Below are 20633 nucleotides of genomic sequence, written 5' to 3'. Positions count from 1 at the left end.
AAAGAAATTTCAAACCCTTCATTCTGGGTTGTACAATCCAGTTAGTATGGTAATACTATAATCACAGGAAAGGTTCCATTAATAAAGTAGGAGTGAGTATCAAAAATGTGCATGCATGCACAGCGGATCTGTAGATTGAGGTGAATAAATCTCTGTTAACCATTGTTTCAATTTTTCTTACCACATTCGGGTTGCATTTACCTTTTTGTTTATCATAATTCTGCTAAGATCTTCAAAAGGTTGGTGCTTGCTCATCAGCGCAGTGTTCCACATAATGTAAACAGGTTAAAGGTTTAGATGACCTTACCCTCAACTTGTTAAAAGAGAACCTTCAATCATTACTCATCGTCCCTATCTACAGTGGGAAATGGGGGCTCATCCAGAGTTGCCATCTGTTTCACCATCCTCTGGAGGAACAGAAAACATGATAGCTGTTGAAATCTCATCAGCCAGAGGCACAGATCCCCTTACAGCAAGTTAATACAATTTCACAGGGAAGCGAGAGAACACTTGTTATAACAGTTTCACACCAACCTTGATAAGAATGAGATTGGGGCGAGGTTAGCCCAAGCTACAATCCTGTCTTGTTTTTTAGGGCATAGCTCTGTCTCTAGGGGCCTTGCCTTTTCTAAATCCATAATTATTGATATGTTATGAAAAACACATTTATAACGACAGTGCTTCATGTAGGTTCAATCACTTTTTCATTTTAAGATCCTCACTTTTCTCATCACTTGTGGTAATGACTGATTAGGCTAAGAATGCATTGAGATAAATTACTCTACATTTTGCAGTGTGCAGACCTCCACAATCAACCTGATACCCCAAATAAACAATTTTGGACAAGCCTAAATCAATTACGGGCATGGTTGAACACCTCTCTTCATGGATCTCATTCCTTTTAATGGCACATGTTCAAAGTGGATGCCCCTTGATAATGTCTCTCACCTGATCAACGCCACTGTCCTTTACAGTCATGGTCTTTGTCCATTTTCCTACTAGTACACCAGCAGCATAAGTGTAGTTTGGACTGGATCTCTTTCCATGCTCACTCCACATGGACCCATGTCGCACTCCTGAGAGAAAAAGCATGAGAAGAAGGCAGTTGATAGCTTCGGCTGCTGTGTACAGGTTGCTGGCTTGGACTCAGGTCTCACGGTAGAAGTGAAGGACCATACTGAATGCCATTTTCAGCCGGTTAAAGGGGATGTTGAGGTTCACACTGTTCTCAGCCTAATTATTTTCCATGCATCTAGATCCCATCTGTGGTCACCTTCACCATAACCTTGAGAGAGGACAAACCAGAACAACCGTTTAGTTTAGAATGACAACACACAGTTAGTTGTCTTATACTTCCCTATCATCTTGGTGATCTCACTGCGGCGTTACAGGTCAGGGAGTCAGAGGGCTAAGCCTTATGGAGAAATCCCGATCATCCAGCAGACAATCTGGTGAGATCTGTTATTGAAGTAGGACAAAAATTAAGAAAGGAAAATCAACAGCAAGACATATCCCTCGACGTGGGGAAAACTTCAATGCATTTGAAGTAAATGTCATCCATTACCAACATCTCTTTTTCTCTTTTACAGGCAAGCATGTGAATAATTTTTTTTACCGCATACTGCATATTTACCGAAGGGCCCCAGGGGACTGGTAATTCCCCCTTTTGGACACTTGACTCGCATCGTGATTCATGCATCCAAAAAGAACTGCTGCCTGTTAAATTAAAGTACCAAATCAGATTATTTTGGATTTATCTCTTGATGAATCCCATAAGATAATGGTAAAATAGACTAGTCAGCTCTCTGTCCTTCTCGTGGTCCGACTCGGATAAGACTATTGATGAACTTCTAAATTATTTGTTTTTACATAGCCCATAAAAAAAAATTATCCTGTTTTCCTCGTGAAGGTGATCAGGCCTCACCAGGAAGACGGAGGTCAGAACAGAGGTCAGTCAGCCCTATTAAGTGAGTTTGTTTTCCTGTACCTCAACCATTATTTTTAGACATTTCAAACATTTTGTCTTATCAGGTTTACCTTGGGTTTTTCAGAACATTTCTTTGAATCAATAGAAATGACATGTGTGCAACCAAAACTCTGACAATAGAAATGTTTAATTGGGTACAACATCCTTTCCAACCCATGAAAAACCAAATAAAAAGACCCCACACAGTATTAACCACTAACAAATATTAATTAATAGGTGGGTTCTGTGTGGGTGCTGGCATGTACAGTTGGGCAAAAAAGTATTGTCAGCCACCAATTGTGCAAGTTCTCCCACTTAAAAAGATGAGGCCTGTAATTTTCATCATAGGTACACTTCAACTATGACAAAAATAATTCAGAAATTCACATTGTAGGTTTCTTTTGAATTTATTTGCAAATGATGGTGGAAAATAAGTATTTGGTCAATAACAAAAGTTTCTCAATACTTTTAAATACCCTTTGTTGGCAATAACAGAGGTCAAACGTTTTCTGTAAGTCTTCACAAGGTTTTCACACACTGTTGCTGGTATTTTGGCCCATTCCTCCATGCAGATCTCCTCTAGAGCAGTGATGTTTTGGGGCTGTTGCTGGGCAACACGTTCGCGTTTTGTCCAGTAATCCAAATGCACGGGCACTAAGTCCAGATGAAAAGTTTTTAAAAAGTACAATAAAAGTTAGTAAAAACATGCCAAATGATGTTTAAAATCAATCCTCTGGTTGTTTGTCATAAATAATCAATACTATTTCAACCGGACAAAAGCTTCGTCAATAGGAAAGGAGAAACAAGAAAGGCGCGTTCCCGATCAGGCGCATGGCTGATTGTCTGGAAATTTCCACTGGCCACTGATTGAAAGTGCTGTATCTCCCTCATTTTTCAGCGTAAAAGCCTGAAACAATGCTTAAAGACTGGCCACATGTAGAAGAAGCCATAGAGATCGTGAACTGTGTCCTAAGTCTTTGAATGGTGGATAGGCTTTCAATGGAGAAACAGCCTTTCAAAATAATAGTACTTCCTGGTTGGATTTTCGCCTTCCATATCAGTTCTGTTATACTCAGACATTTTTAACAGTTTTGGAAACTTTAGAGTTTAAAAAAAATCTAAATCTACTAATTATATGCATATCCTAGTTTATGGGCTTGAGTAGCAGGCAGTTTAATTTGGGCACGCTTTTCATCCGGAGGTGAAAATACTGCCCCCTGCCCAAGAGGTTAACAGCTGGTTCCGGGTTCGAGTTAGGCACCTGCCTCAGGAAGCCTTTCAAAGGGAGAGCTACAGAATCATTGATAAACATGAAGAAGAAAAAAACTTGGTAGCGCACATTCCATTGGTCTTGGAAGAAAGAAAATAAACACTCTTTTCACTGCTCCATTTTAATCAGTCCTAAAAATTCTTAATCATCGAGTTTACTGCATCTTGGCCAGGAAGTCTCAAACCCATGCGTGTACAGAATTATACTTCAGACACATCTGATGATACGGTGTCCTGTATAGATGAATTGGGCACCTTCTAAAGTAAACAACTCTCTTGTAATTGTGCTCTTTTTGACATACAATTCTGTACGAACTGTCCCATATTTCCCCACTGTGTGTGTGTCTCACAGCCTGTTCGAGTTCAGTGTGTACTGGCGGCTATCTATTGTTCCACAGGAAGGTTATCTCTAATCCAAACAACAGATGACTTAAACACGAGAGCAGTGGACCAGGCCTTGGAAGAGTGAGCAGCCTCTAATCTAACATCAGTCCCAATGCTCAATTCCTCTCTTACTCTTTCAAATTACTAAAATATTGCATTATTGGATTGCTATCTGAAAGCCAATTACCATTCACTTTGTTACTTTCACTAATCTCAATCTGTTTCCTTCAATAAAATCCTCTTTCCAGCTGAAAAAACACATTCTCAATCACTGCTCCTAATACACATGGATCAATCTTCTGCTTTTCTCTCTACTGCAAGGTTTAAAACAAAAATTACTTTCTCCATATTGGAAGGCAATTTTCTTTTCAGTATACCTTTTTACAGAAGTTACTCTGGTAATAAATATCTATGGATATTCACTTTCTGCTCCAATATTTATTAAATGTGTATTTTTAAGATTCAGACGCAAAGCTTTGGAGGGATCATTATGTATTAACTGGATTGGCACTGTTTTAGTCCTGAGTCGTGCTCCGCCCATAATAAGTCTGGCATCTGAGACAACAGGGAAACATGCCGTCTCCATTTTGCGTATACAAATTAGTTTAGAACGTCATTTGGGGTGTCTAAACTCCATCGGGAGCACAATAAATTGTAGCCTTAAGTTTAGTTAACAGAAAATCATGTTCAAAGGACCACTGAACAGAATACCTTTTACTCCACTTAGTATGTCTACGTTTGGGGGTGCAGGTTGTGGATGTTTCTATTCATGCTTCTCATGATCATAATAACCCATTATACTCAATATTATGTTACTTTATCTCTAGTAACCTATTATGCATTTGTGCTACATCCTCTTATTATCCAAATATCAATCTTCCAGCTTATCCCATATCTCACAATCACACAACTTTCACATTCAAAAGTACCTGCCCCCTTACACTCTAACTGGTTGTGCTACTTTTAGGTGCAATGACTCCAACCAAACATTTCCTGTAGTTGTTGAACGCTCATGTTGCTGTGGAGGAATTTGGCCCCCTCTTCCATGCAGAACTGTTGTAACTCGGCAACATTTTTCGTTTTTCAAGCATTAACTGCTCGTTTCAAGTCCTGCCACAACTCAATTGAGATTAGGTCTGGACTTTGACAAGGCCATGCTTTTTATCAATTTTCATGTAGACTTGATTGTGTATTTTGGATCATTCTTGCTGCATGCTTCACTTCAGCTACAGCTCACAGACCGATGGCCTGACATTGTCCTTTAGAATTCTCTGATACAGAGCAAAATGAATGTCCTCCAGAAAGTTATACTTTTGACTTATCTGTCTATAGAATATTCTTCCAAGAATCTTGATGATCATCCAGGTGCTTTTTGGCAAATTTGAGTCTACCTTTTGGATGACATGGGTCCCATTATGCCTGGCGAAGACCAAACACTGCATTCCACAGTAAGAACCTCATACCAACAGTCAAGGATGATGACGGTTTTGGGATGCTTTGCTACCTCAGGACCTGGACGACTTGCCCTAATTCTATAGAAGAATGTCAGACCATCCATCTGGTGAGGTTGGCAGGTCTTGTATTTCTAGTTCAAGCAGGAATCAGACCTGTGTACCTGTACATCAAACATTATACCCCCAAAATGTATGTGGCTGGATGAGACCTAGTGAAAAGCAATAAAACTACTATTGATACAGTCCTTAATGTTTTTTGAATTTTGCTTGGAGTTTGCACTATTCCACTGGCTCCACTACCAGTACCCCCAAAAAAGCACAGCTCAAGTACTTGAAAGTGTGTTTATTATATAATTAAATAGAAAACTGGAATGGACATGGGCTTTTCATCAACGTATCGAAAAATGACATATCTTGATCAGGGAATCTTTCGTTCTAGAAACTGATCAAATGTGGCAAATATATTGTATAAAACAATGAATTAGTAGTTATACTAGTGTGTGTGTGTGAAATGTAATCCCCTTTGCCCTCTTGTGCAGCGGACTCTGTCAACATCAAGATCCTGAATGCGGGGGCGTGGTCGCGGAGCTCCGAGAAGGTGTTTGTGTCACTGCCCACCGAGCTGGAGGACCTGATCCCTGAGGTGGAGGACTTTTACAAGAAGAACCACAGTGGCAGGAAACTGCACTGGCATCACCTCATGTCCAATGGCATTGTGAGTATAAAGCACCCGACCCCCCCACACACACACACACAAACACAGGAGTGCCTAGGAGGTGGGTCAGCCTCTTGCACCTTCACCCCTCCAGCCTCCTCTCTGTCCAGACCATAGAGTTTAGAGGTCGACCGTTTAATCGGAATGGCCGATTTTAATTAGGGCTGATTTTCAAGTTTTCATAACAATCGGTAACTGGCATTTTTGGACACCGATTATGGCTGATTACATTGCACTCCACGAGGAGACTGCGTGGCAGGCTGACTACCTGTTACCTGAGTGCAGCCAGGAGCCAAGGTAAGTTGCTAGCTAGCATTAAACTTATCTTATAAAAAACAATCAATCTTAACATAATCACTAGTTAACTACACATGGTTGATATTACTAGTTTATCTAGCTTGTCCTGCATTGCATATAATCGATGCGGTGCCTGTTAATTTATCATCGAATCACAGCCTACTTCGCCAAACGGGTGATGATTTAACAAGCGCATTCGCAAATAAAGCACTGTCGGTGCACCAATGTGTACCTAACCGTAAACATCAATGCCTTTCTTAATCAATACACAAGTATATATTTTTAAACCTATATATTTAATATTGCCTGCTAACATGAATTTCTTTTAACGAGGGAAATTGTGTCACTTCTCTTGCGTTCTGTGCAAGCAGAGTCAGGAAATATGCAGCAGTTTGGGTTGCCTGGCTCGTTGCGAGCTGTGTGAAGACCATTTCTTCCTAACAAAGACCATAATGGATTTGCCAGAATTGTACATAATTATGACATAACATTGATGCTTGTGCAATATTTAGACTTAGGGATGCCACGCATTAGATAAAATACTGAACGGTTCCGTATTTCACTGAAAGAATAAACGTTTTGTTTTCGAAATGCTAGTTTCCGGAGTTGACCATATTAATGACCTACGGCTTGTATTTCTGTGAGTTATTATATTATAATTAAGTCTATGATTTGATAGAGCAGTCTGACTGAACGGTGGTAGGCAGCAGCAGGCTCGTAAGCATTCATTCAAACAGCACTTTCCTGCATTTGCCAGCAGCTCTTCGCTGTGCTTCAAGCATTGTGCTGTTTATGACTTCAAGCCAATCAACTCCCGAGATTAGGCTAGCAATACTGTAGTGCCTATAAGAACATCCAATAATCAAAGGTATATGAAATACAAATGGTAAAGAGAGAAATAGTCCTATAATAACTACAACCTAAAACTTCTTACCTGGGAATATTGAAGACTCATGTTAAAAGGAACCACTACCATATGTTCTGAGCAAGGAACTTAAACGTTAGCTTTTTTACATGGCAAATATTGCACTTTTACTTTCTTCTCCAACACTTTGGTTCTGCATTATATAAACCAAATTGAACATGTTTCATTATTTGAGACTAAATTGATTTTATTGATGTATTATATTATATAAGTTAAAATAAGTGTTCATTCAGTATTGTTGTAATTGTCATACCGATATATATATATATATATATATATATATATATATATATATATATATATATATATATATATATATATATATATAAAAACATCGGCCGATTAATCGGGATAGGCTTTTTTTTGGTCCTCCAATAATCGGTATCGGCGTTGAAAAATCCTAGTCGGTCGACCTCTAATAGAGATCCTATGTAATTCTATCCAGATCACATTTAAGAATGAGGTGGGCCAGTACGACCTGGAGGTGACCACATTCCAACTGGCTGTGCTGTTTGCCTGGAACCAGAGGCCTCGGGAGAGGATCAGCTTTGAAAACCTTAAGCTGGCCACGGAGCTGCCTGATGCCGAGCTCCGACGCACCCTCTGGGTAATGCACGGTGTCAAAGGGTAGATGGATGTCAAAGGGTTATCTATCGTAAGGACTAGGGTTGCAAGATTGCTGTAACATTTTCAAAATGACCATGTTTTCCCGAAATCCAAGTAGGATGGTTTCTGGATTGGTGGCATATCCTTGCTCTATTCCGGGTGTCTTCCATCCGGGATTTCAGGAAAACCTGTTTTTTATTGATTTGATATGCTACAAACACTGAAACCTCCCTGCAGTTTCCATGTGACCATAACCATTAGTACTTTCTAAAATGTCTAGCTGTGATGGTTTGACCTTATCGGTTCCGCTTTAAATGACGTTCAGCTTATGAAGTCTTCATAAGCACTATATGTGTTACAAAGCTATAACTGTATGTCATGCTTCATACATGTGGCATAACTTACATAATCACCCATGTGACATAACCCAATATGTCAAATATGATATAAATGTGCTTTATAAAGAGGGGGCATATTGTGCTGATGGATGGCATACGCTCTAAAGTGCAGAGGTCTGGTGGACCAACACATCAAACTTGGGTCTTCATTATTGGTTAGGTTTAAAATACAAATGATGGAAATGTGGAGGGTTTAGCCATAATTTTGACTGTCACAACACAGTCAAAAAATGACATACTTTACCCAGGTCACTCGCACTAAGGCCAACTTTGAATGGTTGATATCCCAGGCTTATGTGTTGTGTGCAATATACCTGGGGACGACATTACACCAAGAAACACTTACCGTGATGAAAGCCCACAACCTAAAGAACTTGAACGTGGCTTTCTTCTGGAACTAAGTTAGATGTTCCTCAGTGCACACAACCTAAACGAGCCATACCGTGCGGTATTGGGCCCAGCCATGTCTTTGACACATTCACCCACTCCCTTGCTGAAAGATCAGCCGCAAAATGTTGCTACAATTCGTATCGGGTTGTCATCAAGCCCCGTCTCCAGCATGGGAACAGAAGAGGAATACCTGGTGCTGTAGTTAGTCTCAGGTCAGATTACTCAAACATTTTGGTTCTGACTCAAACGCAAGCTTTGCAGGTCCATTAACCCATTGAAATACCTACAGTAACCTGTGGATCATGATAACCTTCATAACTCAGCATAACATTTTAAGTAGTATCCTGCAATACTTTCTTTGAAGTGAGGCACCTTTGGTCATTCATAACTCATACATAAAGGCTTAGTGATAATTTGAGTTTACATCACTAACAGCTAAAACAAATAAACATTAAAGACATATTTAAGCCATACTTTTCCTATTTGTAATTTTTTTTAAAGCTACAAATACATTAAGTTTCAAAGTACAGCAATGCAATTACATTCAACATTACACAGGGCTGTGAATAGTGTAGCTTGTCCCTGAGCTGGCAGACAATAATTATTGCGCCTCTGCCTGCTGGAGATACTGCATGTTGGTTCCAACCTTAAACATAACTACAAACAAAGTTAGCAGGTCTGTTAGGAAATGCCTTTGTCACACCATCTGGATAAGACTGTGCTGCAACACAAACTCTAAATGGGGAGAGGGGAAACTCCATCCGATTTTGTATTTTTATATTCCTCTTTCACTTAAAAATCTAATGTGACGGAGATGTGGCTGTATCTAGGAGGATTTTTAATTCGCTGAGCCTGCTATTTATTTAAAATAATGACAGATTGCGTACTGTACAGTAGCTAACTCAACTACTACAAATTACAATAAATAAAGGTTGTGTTTTTCGCTGTCCAGTGGCACCACAAGTGGGCACTGATCATCACATGATCAGCATCTCGTCAACAACACTAAAAAAGTTATTCTGGGTCACGGAATTTCTAAGAATTTCGAAAATAAATGTCCCCCACGTAATAGTAAAGTGTCAACCTGTATTTATTCATGATATATGAAAAATAATTGTCTAAACATTACCAATGATTCATATTTGTTCATCTTTAAGTGACATTTGCATTAAATGTGGGTTTTAAAACATGTTCCAAGGTCACACAAATACCCCCAGTGCGAATCACTGTATATGGAGTACATATGTTTACCAACCGGCTTGATTCGGTCTTATGTTGCAAAATTTGAAATGGTGTTTCATACATTGGATAAAAGTAGAGACTCAACTAGAAAATGGTATTTTATAAAGTGCAGTTGAGGAACAATGGGAATGTCATTTTGCTTTGAAAGTTGATTAACTTGTAACCTCACTTTTTTGAGAAAATGGCCCTTGAATGTTTTCATGACTACTGGAGAGCTCTTCTGTCTACAACCATTCAACATCGTTCACACCCTCTTAATCTTTAGACCTGCCCATCTCTTTAAGAATTCACATGTGAGGCTATGTACTAAATAATCAAATATTTCAACACTAAAGGCTGGCTTATACTAAGCGTGTTTGAATATAATTTGGAGTGCCATAGTGTGCTCTGGGCGTTGTCTGACTGTCCGTTCGTAAATTCAGAGCGCTTCGCTCTGAGCGTTCAGAGTGCACACTGGACGCTCTGGCCGAGGAGTAGAGTTGATCCGAGCGTTCTGACCTAACAGCAGTCAAACACCCAAGCTAACTGGCTAACATTGGCTAGCTACTTCCAGACAAATGAGAGAACCAATCTGACCATTTTACTCACCCTAGCAGAGCTGGTTAGGCTGTATGTTATCCAAAGCGATGGTGACTGCAACTGTGCTGCTGGCAAAAATGTAATGTTTTTTTTTTTTTTGCGAACGTTATAACTAGCAATGCAAATAGCTCTGCAAATAACTAGCAATGCAAATAACTAGCAATGCAAATAACTAGCAATGCAAATAGCTCTGAGATACGAATAATATTACTACACGGATCACACGTAATGTTAGCTAGCTAACAGTACACTTTAACTTGACTTTCTGACAAAATTAGAAATGTTTAATATCTAAAAATTCTTACCCTTATACATTGATGAACACTTCTCCCTCTCTGTCACAGATGCCATGGTTGCCCTTAGTTTGAAGATGTAATCTGGAGACTTCTGTGTGTTCTGTTTAACTCTAGCTGCATATTTGCAATTAAACGCCTGAATTTTCTCCAGCTCTCATACACTCTAATTCCACTGATTTCAACACTCGATCCTCCAGAAACTCCCGAGTGGTGCAGCAGTCTAAGGCACTGCATCCCAGTGCTTGAGGTGTCACTACAGACACCCTGGTTCAAATCCAGGCTGTATCACAACCGGACGTGATTGGGAGTCCCATAGGACTGCACACAATTGGCCCAGCTTCGTCCGGGTTTGGCCGGTGTAGGCCGTCATTGTAAATAAGACTGACTTGCCAAGTTAAATAAAAGTGGAGAGCAACACTTATGCAGTTCTACTACGTGATATCTTTCAAAAAAGCAGCGTTAGAAAGGATTACCTACTGACCTGCTCATATTATAGACCGAAGCGTGCTACATGGCAGACCAATCCAAACTCATCTCTCGACATGTCCAGCCCACTCATTATCTCAGCCAATTATGGTTAGCGGGAAGGTTGCTGGCTTTTTCCATGGCTAAACCAACTAGGCTCGTAATTTAACAATTTTAGTATTTACAGATGGCATACACGTTTGTTTTTAAGGCACATGAAAGTTAACATGTTCCAGAAGGCATCTTTGACAAACGCAATTTAATAAAAATACAACTTTACCTTCAAATGGCGCTCCTGTGAAGTAGTGACTTTCGACGTACGCCTACTTTGCTGAAACAAGTCCCATATTGGCTTAGCGCCAGCAGCGGTGCGTGGGTAAAATTACTGGGCAAGGCAAGACGATACTATTTTACTTCCTATTTTGTGATATTTGCATTGTTTGCTCTATAACCCATTCATTCATACGCCACCGTGATATACACACAGTGGAGGAATAAATTCAAATACGTTTGTTTCATCACAAAACCGGAAAGCAACATCTCTCCTGTGAAGAGCAATAACTATTCTGTGTGCTGCTGTAAAAGTATTGTATGTAATACTGAGTAGGGTCTGTAGAATGTGTATATGGTGTAATTTCACGGGGCTCTGAATAATACAGCGTGTTGCTGGCCTTTTACCCCACACATTCCATTGGCTGCCACAATGCGAATCCCTGTATTTGGAATACATAATCATCATGTGGCTTACTGCACTACAGAAAACCCGCCAACCAAACAGTGGAGGGCATGCTCACTGAATTAAGGGCAACTACACCCCAAACATTTTTCCCAGACTTCAAAAGTCATCATCCCCTGATGTGGTTTAAGCATTCTTGTGAACATAGAATTCAAATTGTTTTATTATTTAGTTTGATAAAAAAAGAAATAGGTGGGAAATCCGAAACTTGGAAAAACTAAACAGAGAAAACGGAGTTTGGGGGGGAAACCAAAGTAGGCAAAAAATAACAAACTACTATGTTTTTTGCAGTGCATGACTGCACTTCAGAGTGTTTTGGTGAAGGTTGAGGTCAGGTCCAATATTGACTATGCACCAAAGCGGTTAGGCCATCCTATTGGTTGGTTTCATGAGCTGAAATAAAAGATTCCAGAAATGTTCCCTATGCACAAAAAGCTTACTAATCTAAAATGTTTTGCACAAATTTGTTTACATCCCTGTTATTGAGCATTAGTCCTTTGCCAAGATAATCCATCCACCTGACAGTTGTAGCATATTAAGAAGCTGATTAAACCGCATGATCATTACACAGGTGCACCTTGTGCTGGGTACAATAAAAGGCCACTCTAAAATGTGTGGTTTTGTCACACAACACAATGTCACAGATGTCTTGAGGGAGTGTGCAATTGGCATGCTGACTGCAGGAATGTCCACCAGAGCTGTTGCCAGAGAATTGCATGTTTATTTCTCTACCATAAGCCACCTCCCACGTTTTCAAGAATTTGGCAGTATGTCTAACTGGCCTCGCAACCGCAGACCACGTGTAACCACACCAGCCCAGGACCTCCACATCTGGCTTCTTCACCTGGGGGATGGTCTGAGACCAGCCACCTGGACAGCTGACGAAATTGTGGTTTTGCACAAACTAAGAATTTCTGCACAAACTGTAACAAACCGTCTCAGGGAAGCTCATCTGCGTGCTCGTCGTCCTCACCAGGGTCTTGACCTGACTGCAGTTCGGCGTTGTAACCGACTTATGTTGGCAAATTCCCACCTTCGATGGCCACTGGCAAGCTGGAGAAATGTGTTTTTCACGGATTCATTCTGGTTTCAACTGTACCGGGCAGACTGCGTGTATGGCGATGTGGGCGAGCGGTTTGCTGATGTGAACGGAGTGCCCCATGGTGGCAGTAAGGTTATGGTATGGGAAGGCATAGGCTATGGACATCAAACACCATTGCATTTTATCAATGGCAATTTGAATGCACAAAGATAGTGATGAGATCCTGAGGCCCATTGTCGTGCCATTCATCCGCCGCCATTACCTCATGTTTAAGCATGATAATGCACGGCTGAAAATGTCCCAGTTCTTCCATGGCCTGCATACTCAGCAGCAATGTTCCCTCTCTTTTAGGCACTGAGCAAATTTCAGGTCTGCTGAACGCTAACTTGAAATTCTGTGCGACTTCCAGCGCACGTTTGCTATGAACTCTGAGGCTGTACTTGATATAAGTTAGTTTTAAGTGGCCATTTGATCATACACTGCTCAAAAAAATAAAGGGAACACTGAAACAACACAATGTAACTCCAAGTCAATCACACTTCTGTGAAATCAAACTGTCCACTTAGGAAGCAACACTGATTGACAATACATTTCACATGCTGTTGTGCAAATGGAATAGACAACAGGTGGAAATTATAGGCAATTAGCAAGACACCCCCAATAAAGGAGTGGTTCTGCAGGTGGTAACCACAGACCACTTCTCAGTTCCTATGCTTCCTTGCTGATGTTTTGGTCACTTTTGAATGCTGGCGGTGCTTTCACTCTAGTGGTAGCATGAGACGGAGTCTACAACCCACACAAGTGGCTCAGGTAGTGCAGCTCATCCAGGATGGCACATCAATGCGAGCTGTGGCAAGAAGGTTTGCTGTGTCTGTCAGCGTAGTGTCCAGAGCATGGACCAGGAGACAGGCCAGTACATCAGGAGACGTGGAGGAGGCCGTAGGAGGGCAACAACCCAGCAGCAGGACCGCTACCTCCGCCTTTGTGCAAGGAGGAGCACTGCCAGAGCCCTGCAAAATGACCTCCAGCAGGCCACAAATGTGCATGTGTCTGCTCAAACGGTCAGAAACAGACTCCATGAGGGTGGTATGAGGGCCCGACATCCACAGGTGGGGGTTGTGCTTACAGCCCAACACCATGCAGGACGTTTGGCATTTGCCAGAGAACACCAAGATTGGCAAATTCGCCACTGGCGCCCTGTGCTCTTCACAGATGAAAGCAGGTTCACACTGAGCACGTGACAGAGTCTGGAGACGCCGTGGAGAACATTCTGCTGCCTGAAACATCCTCCAGCATGACCGGTTTGGCGGTGGGTCAGTCATGGTGTGGGGTGGCATTTCTTTGGGGGGCCTCCATGTGCTCGCCAGAGGTAGCCTGACTGCCATTAGGTACCGAGATGAGATCCTCAGACCCCTTGTGAGACCATATGCTGGTGCGGTTGGCCCTGGGTTCCTCCTAATGCGAGACAACCTCATGTGGCTGGAGTGTGTCAGCAGTTCCTGCAAGAAGAAGGCATTGATGCTATGGACTGGCCCGCCCGTTCCCCAGACCTGAATCCAATTGAGCACATCTGGGACATCATGTCTCGCTCCATCCATGCTTTAGTCCAGGTCTGGGAGGAGATTCCTCAGGAGACCATCCGCCACCTCATGAGGAGCATGCCCAGGCGTTGTCGGGAGGTCATACAGGCACGTGGAGGCCACACACACTACTGAGCCTCATTTTGACTTGTTTTAAGGACATTACATCAAAGTTGGATCAGCCTGTAGTGTGGTTTTCCACTTTAATTTTGAGTGTGACTTTAAATCCAGACCTCCATGGGTTGATAAATTTGATTTCCAGTGATAATTTTTGTGTGATTTTGTTGTCAGCACATTCAACTATGTAAAGAAAAAAGCATTTAATAAGAATATTTCATTCATTCAGATCTAGGATGTGTTATTTTAGTGTTCCCTTTATTTTTTTGAGCCGTGTATTATAGGCCTACCATAAATGCATCCCGTAACATTTTCACATGGAAATAGCTGTTCTATCATTCAGTCTACAGTTGCAGCCAATGTGTAGTGTTTAATGTAGGCCTACATTCTGTGAGACTTTTGGGGGGAAAATAAAACAGGGAGGGCTTGACATAAACAGGTTCATCATCTTGTCCTTCAGACAAAGAGGTGACCGACAATGTTGTGGTGTTTGATGCAAGAAACCACTTTACAAAATAAAATGCAATATTATTCATACCATTTATTACAGAGAATCAGACAAATTATGCTACCCTCTGCCTATTGGCTACTTAGCTTATTGAAGTTTGTCTCAAAATACAACACAAAATACACAAAAAAATGCTCTTTACCTGATTTGCTTTTCTAGAAAATTTACATATTTTGTGCTCTTGTAGGAAGCAATCACTTACCTATTGCTGACTACTAAGTATCTATAATTGGGCTAGTAGCTCAATAACTAGCAAAGAACATGAAAAAATGTGCACACGTGGCTACATGGAGCTCTTGCGGTTATCTCAAAACAAGCGCATCTACTCACAACCGCTCATGTTGTAAACACAGTCCAGTTAAAAGTAAATGGCACATCCATATATGGCAATGGTCTATTTGGATATAGGCCTACTGCAGCTCTGATTGTTTAGGCCGCACTGGTCTGTATAGAGTACGGACTGAGTAGTGCGTGTCAATGCAATAGAATCCTACTCTGATATGTTCTGGCTACAACAAAATCTCTTACATAGTTCTTTGTTTCGGTATGTTGCATTGAAAGTGGCTAATATTGTGTTGATTCGATCACAATTGCTATAGTAAATGGAAATGAAAGATAGCGTTAGCAGGGAAAACAAGCTGATATACCTCCAGATTTCTTTTTAAACATGACTTGAAAAACAAAAGCCTTTGCAACATTAATAACAAAATAAAATTATTTGTTTTTAAATTGGTCACATGCGCCGAATACAACAGGTGTAGTAGACCTTACAGTGAAATGCTTACTCATAAGCCCCTAACCAACAATGCAGTTAAGAGAAATGCCTAAAAATAAATTAAAGTAACAAATAATTAAAGAGCAGCAGTAAAATAACAATAGCGAGTTAGCTTACTGCACAAACCTCATTGCTACAGTAATATATGTGCCCAATACATTATCACCGCATATTGGCTTTGCTACTAATGCATTGTTGTTCGAGACACTTAAAAAATATATATATATTTCACATTTCAGGTAGGCTATATGATCACACCGGTAATAGATTCGTTGTTTATATTACTTGTGAAGCACAGTTGAGTGAGCATACATTTTAAATAGTTTGCTTTTTATTTTACTGGACTGACGGTATCTGCATCTGATGGTCAGTCTCTGCGGAGGGAGAGAGCAGCAGACTGAGGGTCCGCCTCTCAGCATCCCTCCGCTCTCCCATATCTCCACTGACTAAAAAGGGACACTGTCTTCAAGCTGATGGGGCAACTCGAGTCGCACCGCATTATTTCTGCCTCATGCACAAATTCATGTTGTTCCTATGAACAGATAAAATGAAAAATTCCTCTAAAGACCCAAGCCACTAATGATAACACACGCCTATAGATACACATTCGTTACTGCTGCAGAACTTGTAGCGCTGAGTGGAAATAGGATATACACTGATTTTATGTCTTATAATAGTGTTGAATACAAGGTAATGACAGTGCTGAACTCATAAAAACAGCATCTCTTTGCTGTATTTGTTGACAGTCTCTAATCATGGTTTTAAGCATTTTGAAATCTCAGTATCTTTGCTGTAGCTTGCTTTTGATGCTCTGGATCAACATGTACGACGGCGTGTTCCCGCCAATAGCAAGGCACTTCGCACAGTCATTAAAGAGGAGTGGGACAACATTCCACAGGCCACAATCAACAGCCTGACCGACTCCATGCAAAGGAGATGTTTCACTGCATGAGGCAAATGGTGGTCACACCAGATACTGAATGGTTTTCTGATCCGCTACTTTAAAAAAAAAAAAAGGTATCTGTAAGCAACAGATGCATATCTATATTCACAGACACGTGAAATCCATAGATTAGGGCCAAATGAATTTATTTCAATTGACTGATTTCCTTATGAACTATAACTCAGTAAAATCTTGTTTCATGTTTATTTTTGTTCAGTGTAGAAATGTTTTAAAGTAATGTAATATAGTATATACAATTTAGTAGACACTTATCCTAAGCAACTTACAGTAATGTGTGAATACATTTCTACGGATGGGTGGTCCTGGGAATTGATCCCACTATCCTGGCATTGCAATGCTCTACCAAGATACATGGCAGGGTTATAAATGCTTTGTGAAGCCTCAATTTGATATGATTTTATAAGGCCTTTAATCGGTTCTTATTCCACCCTTTTATAAAGCACAGGTTTGTCATATTTGACAGTGGGTTGTCACATTTGAAATAGGTAGTTATGCCACATTTATGAATCCTTTTTAAAGCATAGATGAAGCCTTTAAAATGTGCACTTCATTTAAAGCGGAACCCTGTTAACTCTCAATCTCTATGCTCCTCACAGCTGCAAAACAAATATCCACTCATTTTAAGTTTACTCTAGTCTCTCCTTCTCTCCTTCCTTCCATCACTCTCCTTTTTTCTCCCTTTTTCTTCTCCCTCTCTCTCTCCTTTTCCTTCAGTCCCTGGTAGCGTTCCCCAAGCTAAAGCGGCAGGTGTTGTCCTACGACCCAGTGGTGGGTTCGCCCAAAGACTTTGCAGAGGGCACCCTCTTCTATGTCAATCAGGAGTTTTCACTAATGTAAGTGTTCCCTAATGTGTGACCAGATGGGGTTTGCAACCCGGCTCTCCACCGCCACAGAGTTGGCTCTCTGGGCTAGCTTTACTTACATTGCCTTCAGGAAGTATTCATACTCGTTGACTTATTGTACATTTTGTTGTTACATCCTGAATTCAAAATGGATTAAATATACCCCATAATTGCTCAATTAAAAATATTTTTTTGAAATGTTAGTACATTTACTGCAAATTAAATAGAGATCTCATTTACATAAGTATTCACACCCCTGAGTCAATTGTTAGAATCATCTTTGGCAGCGACTACAGCTGTGAGTCTTTTTGGGTAAGTCTAAGAGCTTTGCACACCTTTATTGTACAATATTTGCACATTATTGTTTTTCTAAATGCTTCAAGCTCTGTCAATTTGGTTGTTGATCATTGCTAGACAGCCATTTTCAATACTTGCCATAGACTTTCCAGACGATTTTAAGTTAGAACTGTAACTAGGAAACTCAGGAGCATTCAATATTGTCTTGGTAAGCAACTCCAGTGTAGATTTGGCCTTGTGGTTTAGGTTATTGTCCTGCTGAAGGGTGAATTTGTCTGAGTGTCTTTTGGAAAGCCGACTACCAGGTTTTCTTCTAGGATTTTGCCTGTGCTTAGCTCTATTCCGTTTATTTTAATCCTAAAAAAACTCCTTAGTCCTTGCCGATGACAAGCCTGCCATAACATGATGCAGCCACCACCATGCTTGAAAATATGAATATTCTTTACAGTTTTACTTCAGTGACTTATTGGAAACAGGATGCATGTTTTGGAATATTTGTTTTCTATAGACTTCCTTTTCACTCTTGATTTAGGTTAGAATTGTGCACTAACTACAATGTTGATCCATCCTCCGTTTTCTATCACACTCATTAGTCACCATTGGCCTCATAAAATGTTATTGGTCACATATTTAGCATATGTTATTGCGGGTGTAGGGGAACGCTAGTTTTCCTAGCTCCAACAGTGCAGTAGTATCTAACAAATTATAAGGCCTTTTAAGCGTTTCTTGTGCCACCTTTTATAAAGCACAGGTGTGTGTGTGTGTGTCATGGTGAAATCACTGAGCGGTTTCCTTCCTCTCTGGCAGCTGAGTTAGTAAGGATGCCTGTATCATTCTAGTGACTAGGTGTTTTGATACACCATCCAAAGTGTGATTTAATAACTTCACCATGCTCAAAGGGATATTCAATGTCTGCTTTTTTATTTTTACCCATCTATGAACAGGTGCCCTTTGCGAGGCATTGGAAAACCTCCCTGATCTTTGTGGTTGAATCTGTTTGAAATTCACTGCTCAACTGAGGGACTTAACAGATCATTGTATGTGTGTGGTACAGAGATGAAGTAGTCATTGAAAAATCACACAGTGAGTCCATGCAACTTATTATGTGACCTGTTAAGCACATTTTTACTCCTGAAGTTTAGGCTTGCCATAACAAAATGAATACTAATTGATTCAACACATTTTTCTAAATACATAATTCCACTTTGACATTATTGGGGTTTATCTGTAGGCCAGTGACACACAATCTAATTTGAATCATTTTGAAATTCCGTTACTCAACAATGTGGAAAAGTAAAGGGGTGTGAATACTTCCTGAATGCACTGTATCTTACAGGTTCTAGACTTGGAGGTTGTCCTGTATCATCTAACTCAGCAAAAAAAGAATGTCCCTTTAATTCGTAGAAATCCAAATAACTTCACAGATCTTCATTGTAAAGGGTTTAAACACTGTTTCCCATGCTTGTTCAATGAACCATAAACAATTAATGAACATGCACCTGTAAAACGGTCGTTAAGACGCTTATAGATGGCAGGCAACTAAGGTCACAGTTATGAAAACTTAGGACACTAAAGAGGCCTTTCTACTGGCTTGGAAAAACACCAAAAGAAAGATGCCCAAGGTCCCTGCTCATCTGCGTGAACGTGCCTTAGGCATGCTGCAAGGAGGCATGAGGACTGCAGATGTGACCAGGGCAATAAATTGCAATGTCCGTACTGTGAGACGCCTAAGACAGCGCTACAGGATGGACAGCTGATCGTCCTCGCAGTGGCAGACACACGTGTAACAACACCTGCACAGGATCGGTACATCCAAACATCACACCTGTGGGACAGGTACAGGATGGCAACAACAACTGCCCGAGTTACAACAGGAACACACAATCCCTCCATCAGTGCTCAGACTGTCCGCAATAGGTTGAGAAAGGCTGGACTGGGGGCTTGTAGGCCTGTTGTAAGGCAGGTCCTCACCAGACATCACCGGCAACAAAGTCGCCTATGGGCACGAACCCACCATCGCTGGACCAGACAGGACTGGCACAAAGTGCTCTTCACTGACAAGTCACTGTTTTGTCTCACATGGGGTGATGGTCGGATTCGCGTTTATCGTCGAAGGAATGAGCGTTACACCGAGGCCTGTACTCTGGAGTGGGATCGATTTGGAGGTGGAGAGTCATGGTCTGAGGCGGTGTGTCACTGCACCATTGTACTGAGCTTGTTTTCATTGCAGGCAATCTCAACGCTGTGCGTTACAGGGAAGACATCCTCCTCCCTCATGTGGTACCCTTTCTGCAGGCTCATCCTGACATGACCCTCCAGCATGACAATGCCACCAGCCATACTGCTCGTTCTGTACATGATTTCCTGCAAGGCAGGAATGTCAGTGTTCTGCCATGGCCAGTGAAGAGCCCGGATCTCAATCCCATTGAGCACGTCTGGGACCTGTAGGATCGGTGGGTGAGGGCTAGGGCCATTCCCCCCTGATATGTCCGGGAACTTGCAGGTGCCTTTCAAGAGTGGGGTAACATCTCACAGCAAGAACTGGCAATCTGGTGCAGTCCATGAGGAGGAGATGCACTGCAGTACTTAGTATCTGGTGTGGCCACCAGCTGCATTGACTGTTACTTTTGATCCCCCCCCTTTGTTCAGGGACACATTATTCCATTTCTGTTAGTCACATGTCTGTGGAACTTGTTCAGTTTGTCTGTTGTTGAACCTTCTTATGTTCATACAAATATTTACATATGCTAAGTTTGCTGAAAATAAACAGTTGACAGTGAGAGGAC

At 41.1% G+C, this 20633-nt stretch overlaps 1 protein-coding gene across 12 annotated transcripts in view; it reads left to right on the top strand.

Annotated features, from left to right (window-relative positions):
- The window catches only part of LOC110537671 (cullin-5), a 43218-nt gene that overhangs the window by 20281 nt on the left and 2304 nt on the right, over nucleotides 1-20633 (top strand). For all 12 annotated transcript variants that reach the window (XM_021623889.3, XM_090192569.1, XM_090192568.1 and 9 more), the window contains 3 exons: nucleotides 5613-5788; nucleotides 7456-7617; nucleotides 17423-17541. In XM_021623889.3, coding sequence (XP_021479564.2) covers nucleotides 5613-5788; nucleotides 7456-7617; nucleotides 17423-17541 — 457 coding nt within the window. The remainder of the gene's footprint in view (nucleotides 1-5612; nucleotides 5789-7455; nucleotides 7618-17422; nucleotides 17542-20633) is intronic.

Source organism: Oncorhynchus mykiss, chromosome 12 (assembly GCF_057628025.1).
Source record: "Oncorhynchus mykiss isolate SJ-2025 chromosome 12, ASM5762802v1, whole genome shotgun sequence".
NCBI classification, from domain to species: domain Eukaryota; kingdom Metazoa; phylum Chordata; class Actinopteri; order Salmoniformes; family Salmonidae; genus Oncorhynchus; species Oncorhynchus mykiss.
The sequence above is the reverse complement of the archived record's forward strand: the minus strand, read 5'-3'. Positions and strand labels throughout refer to the sequence as shown.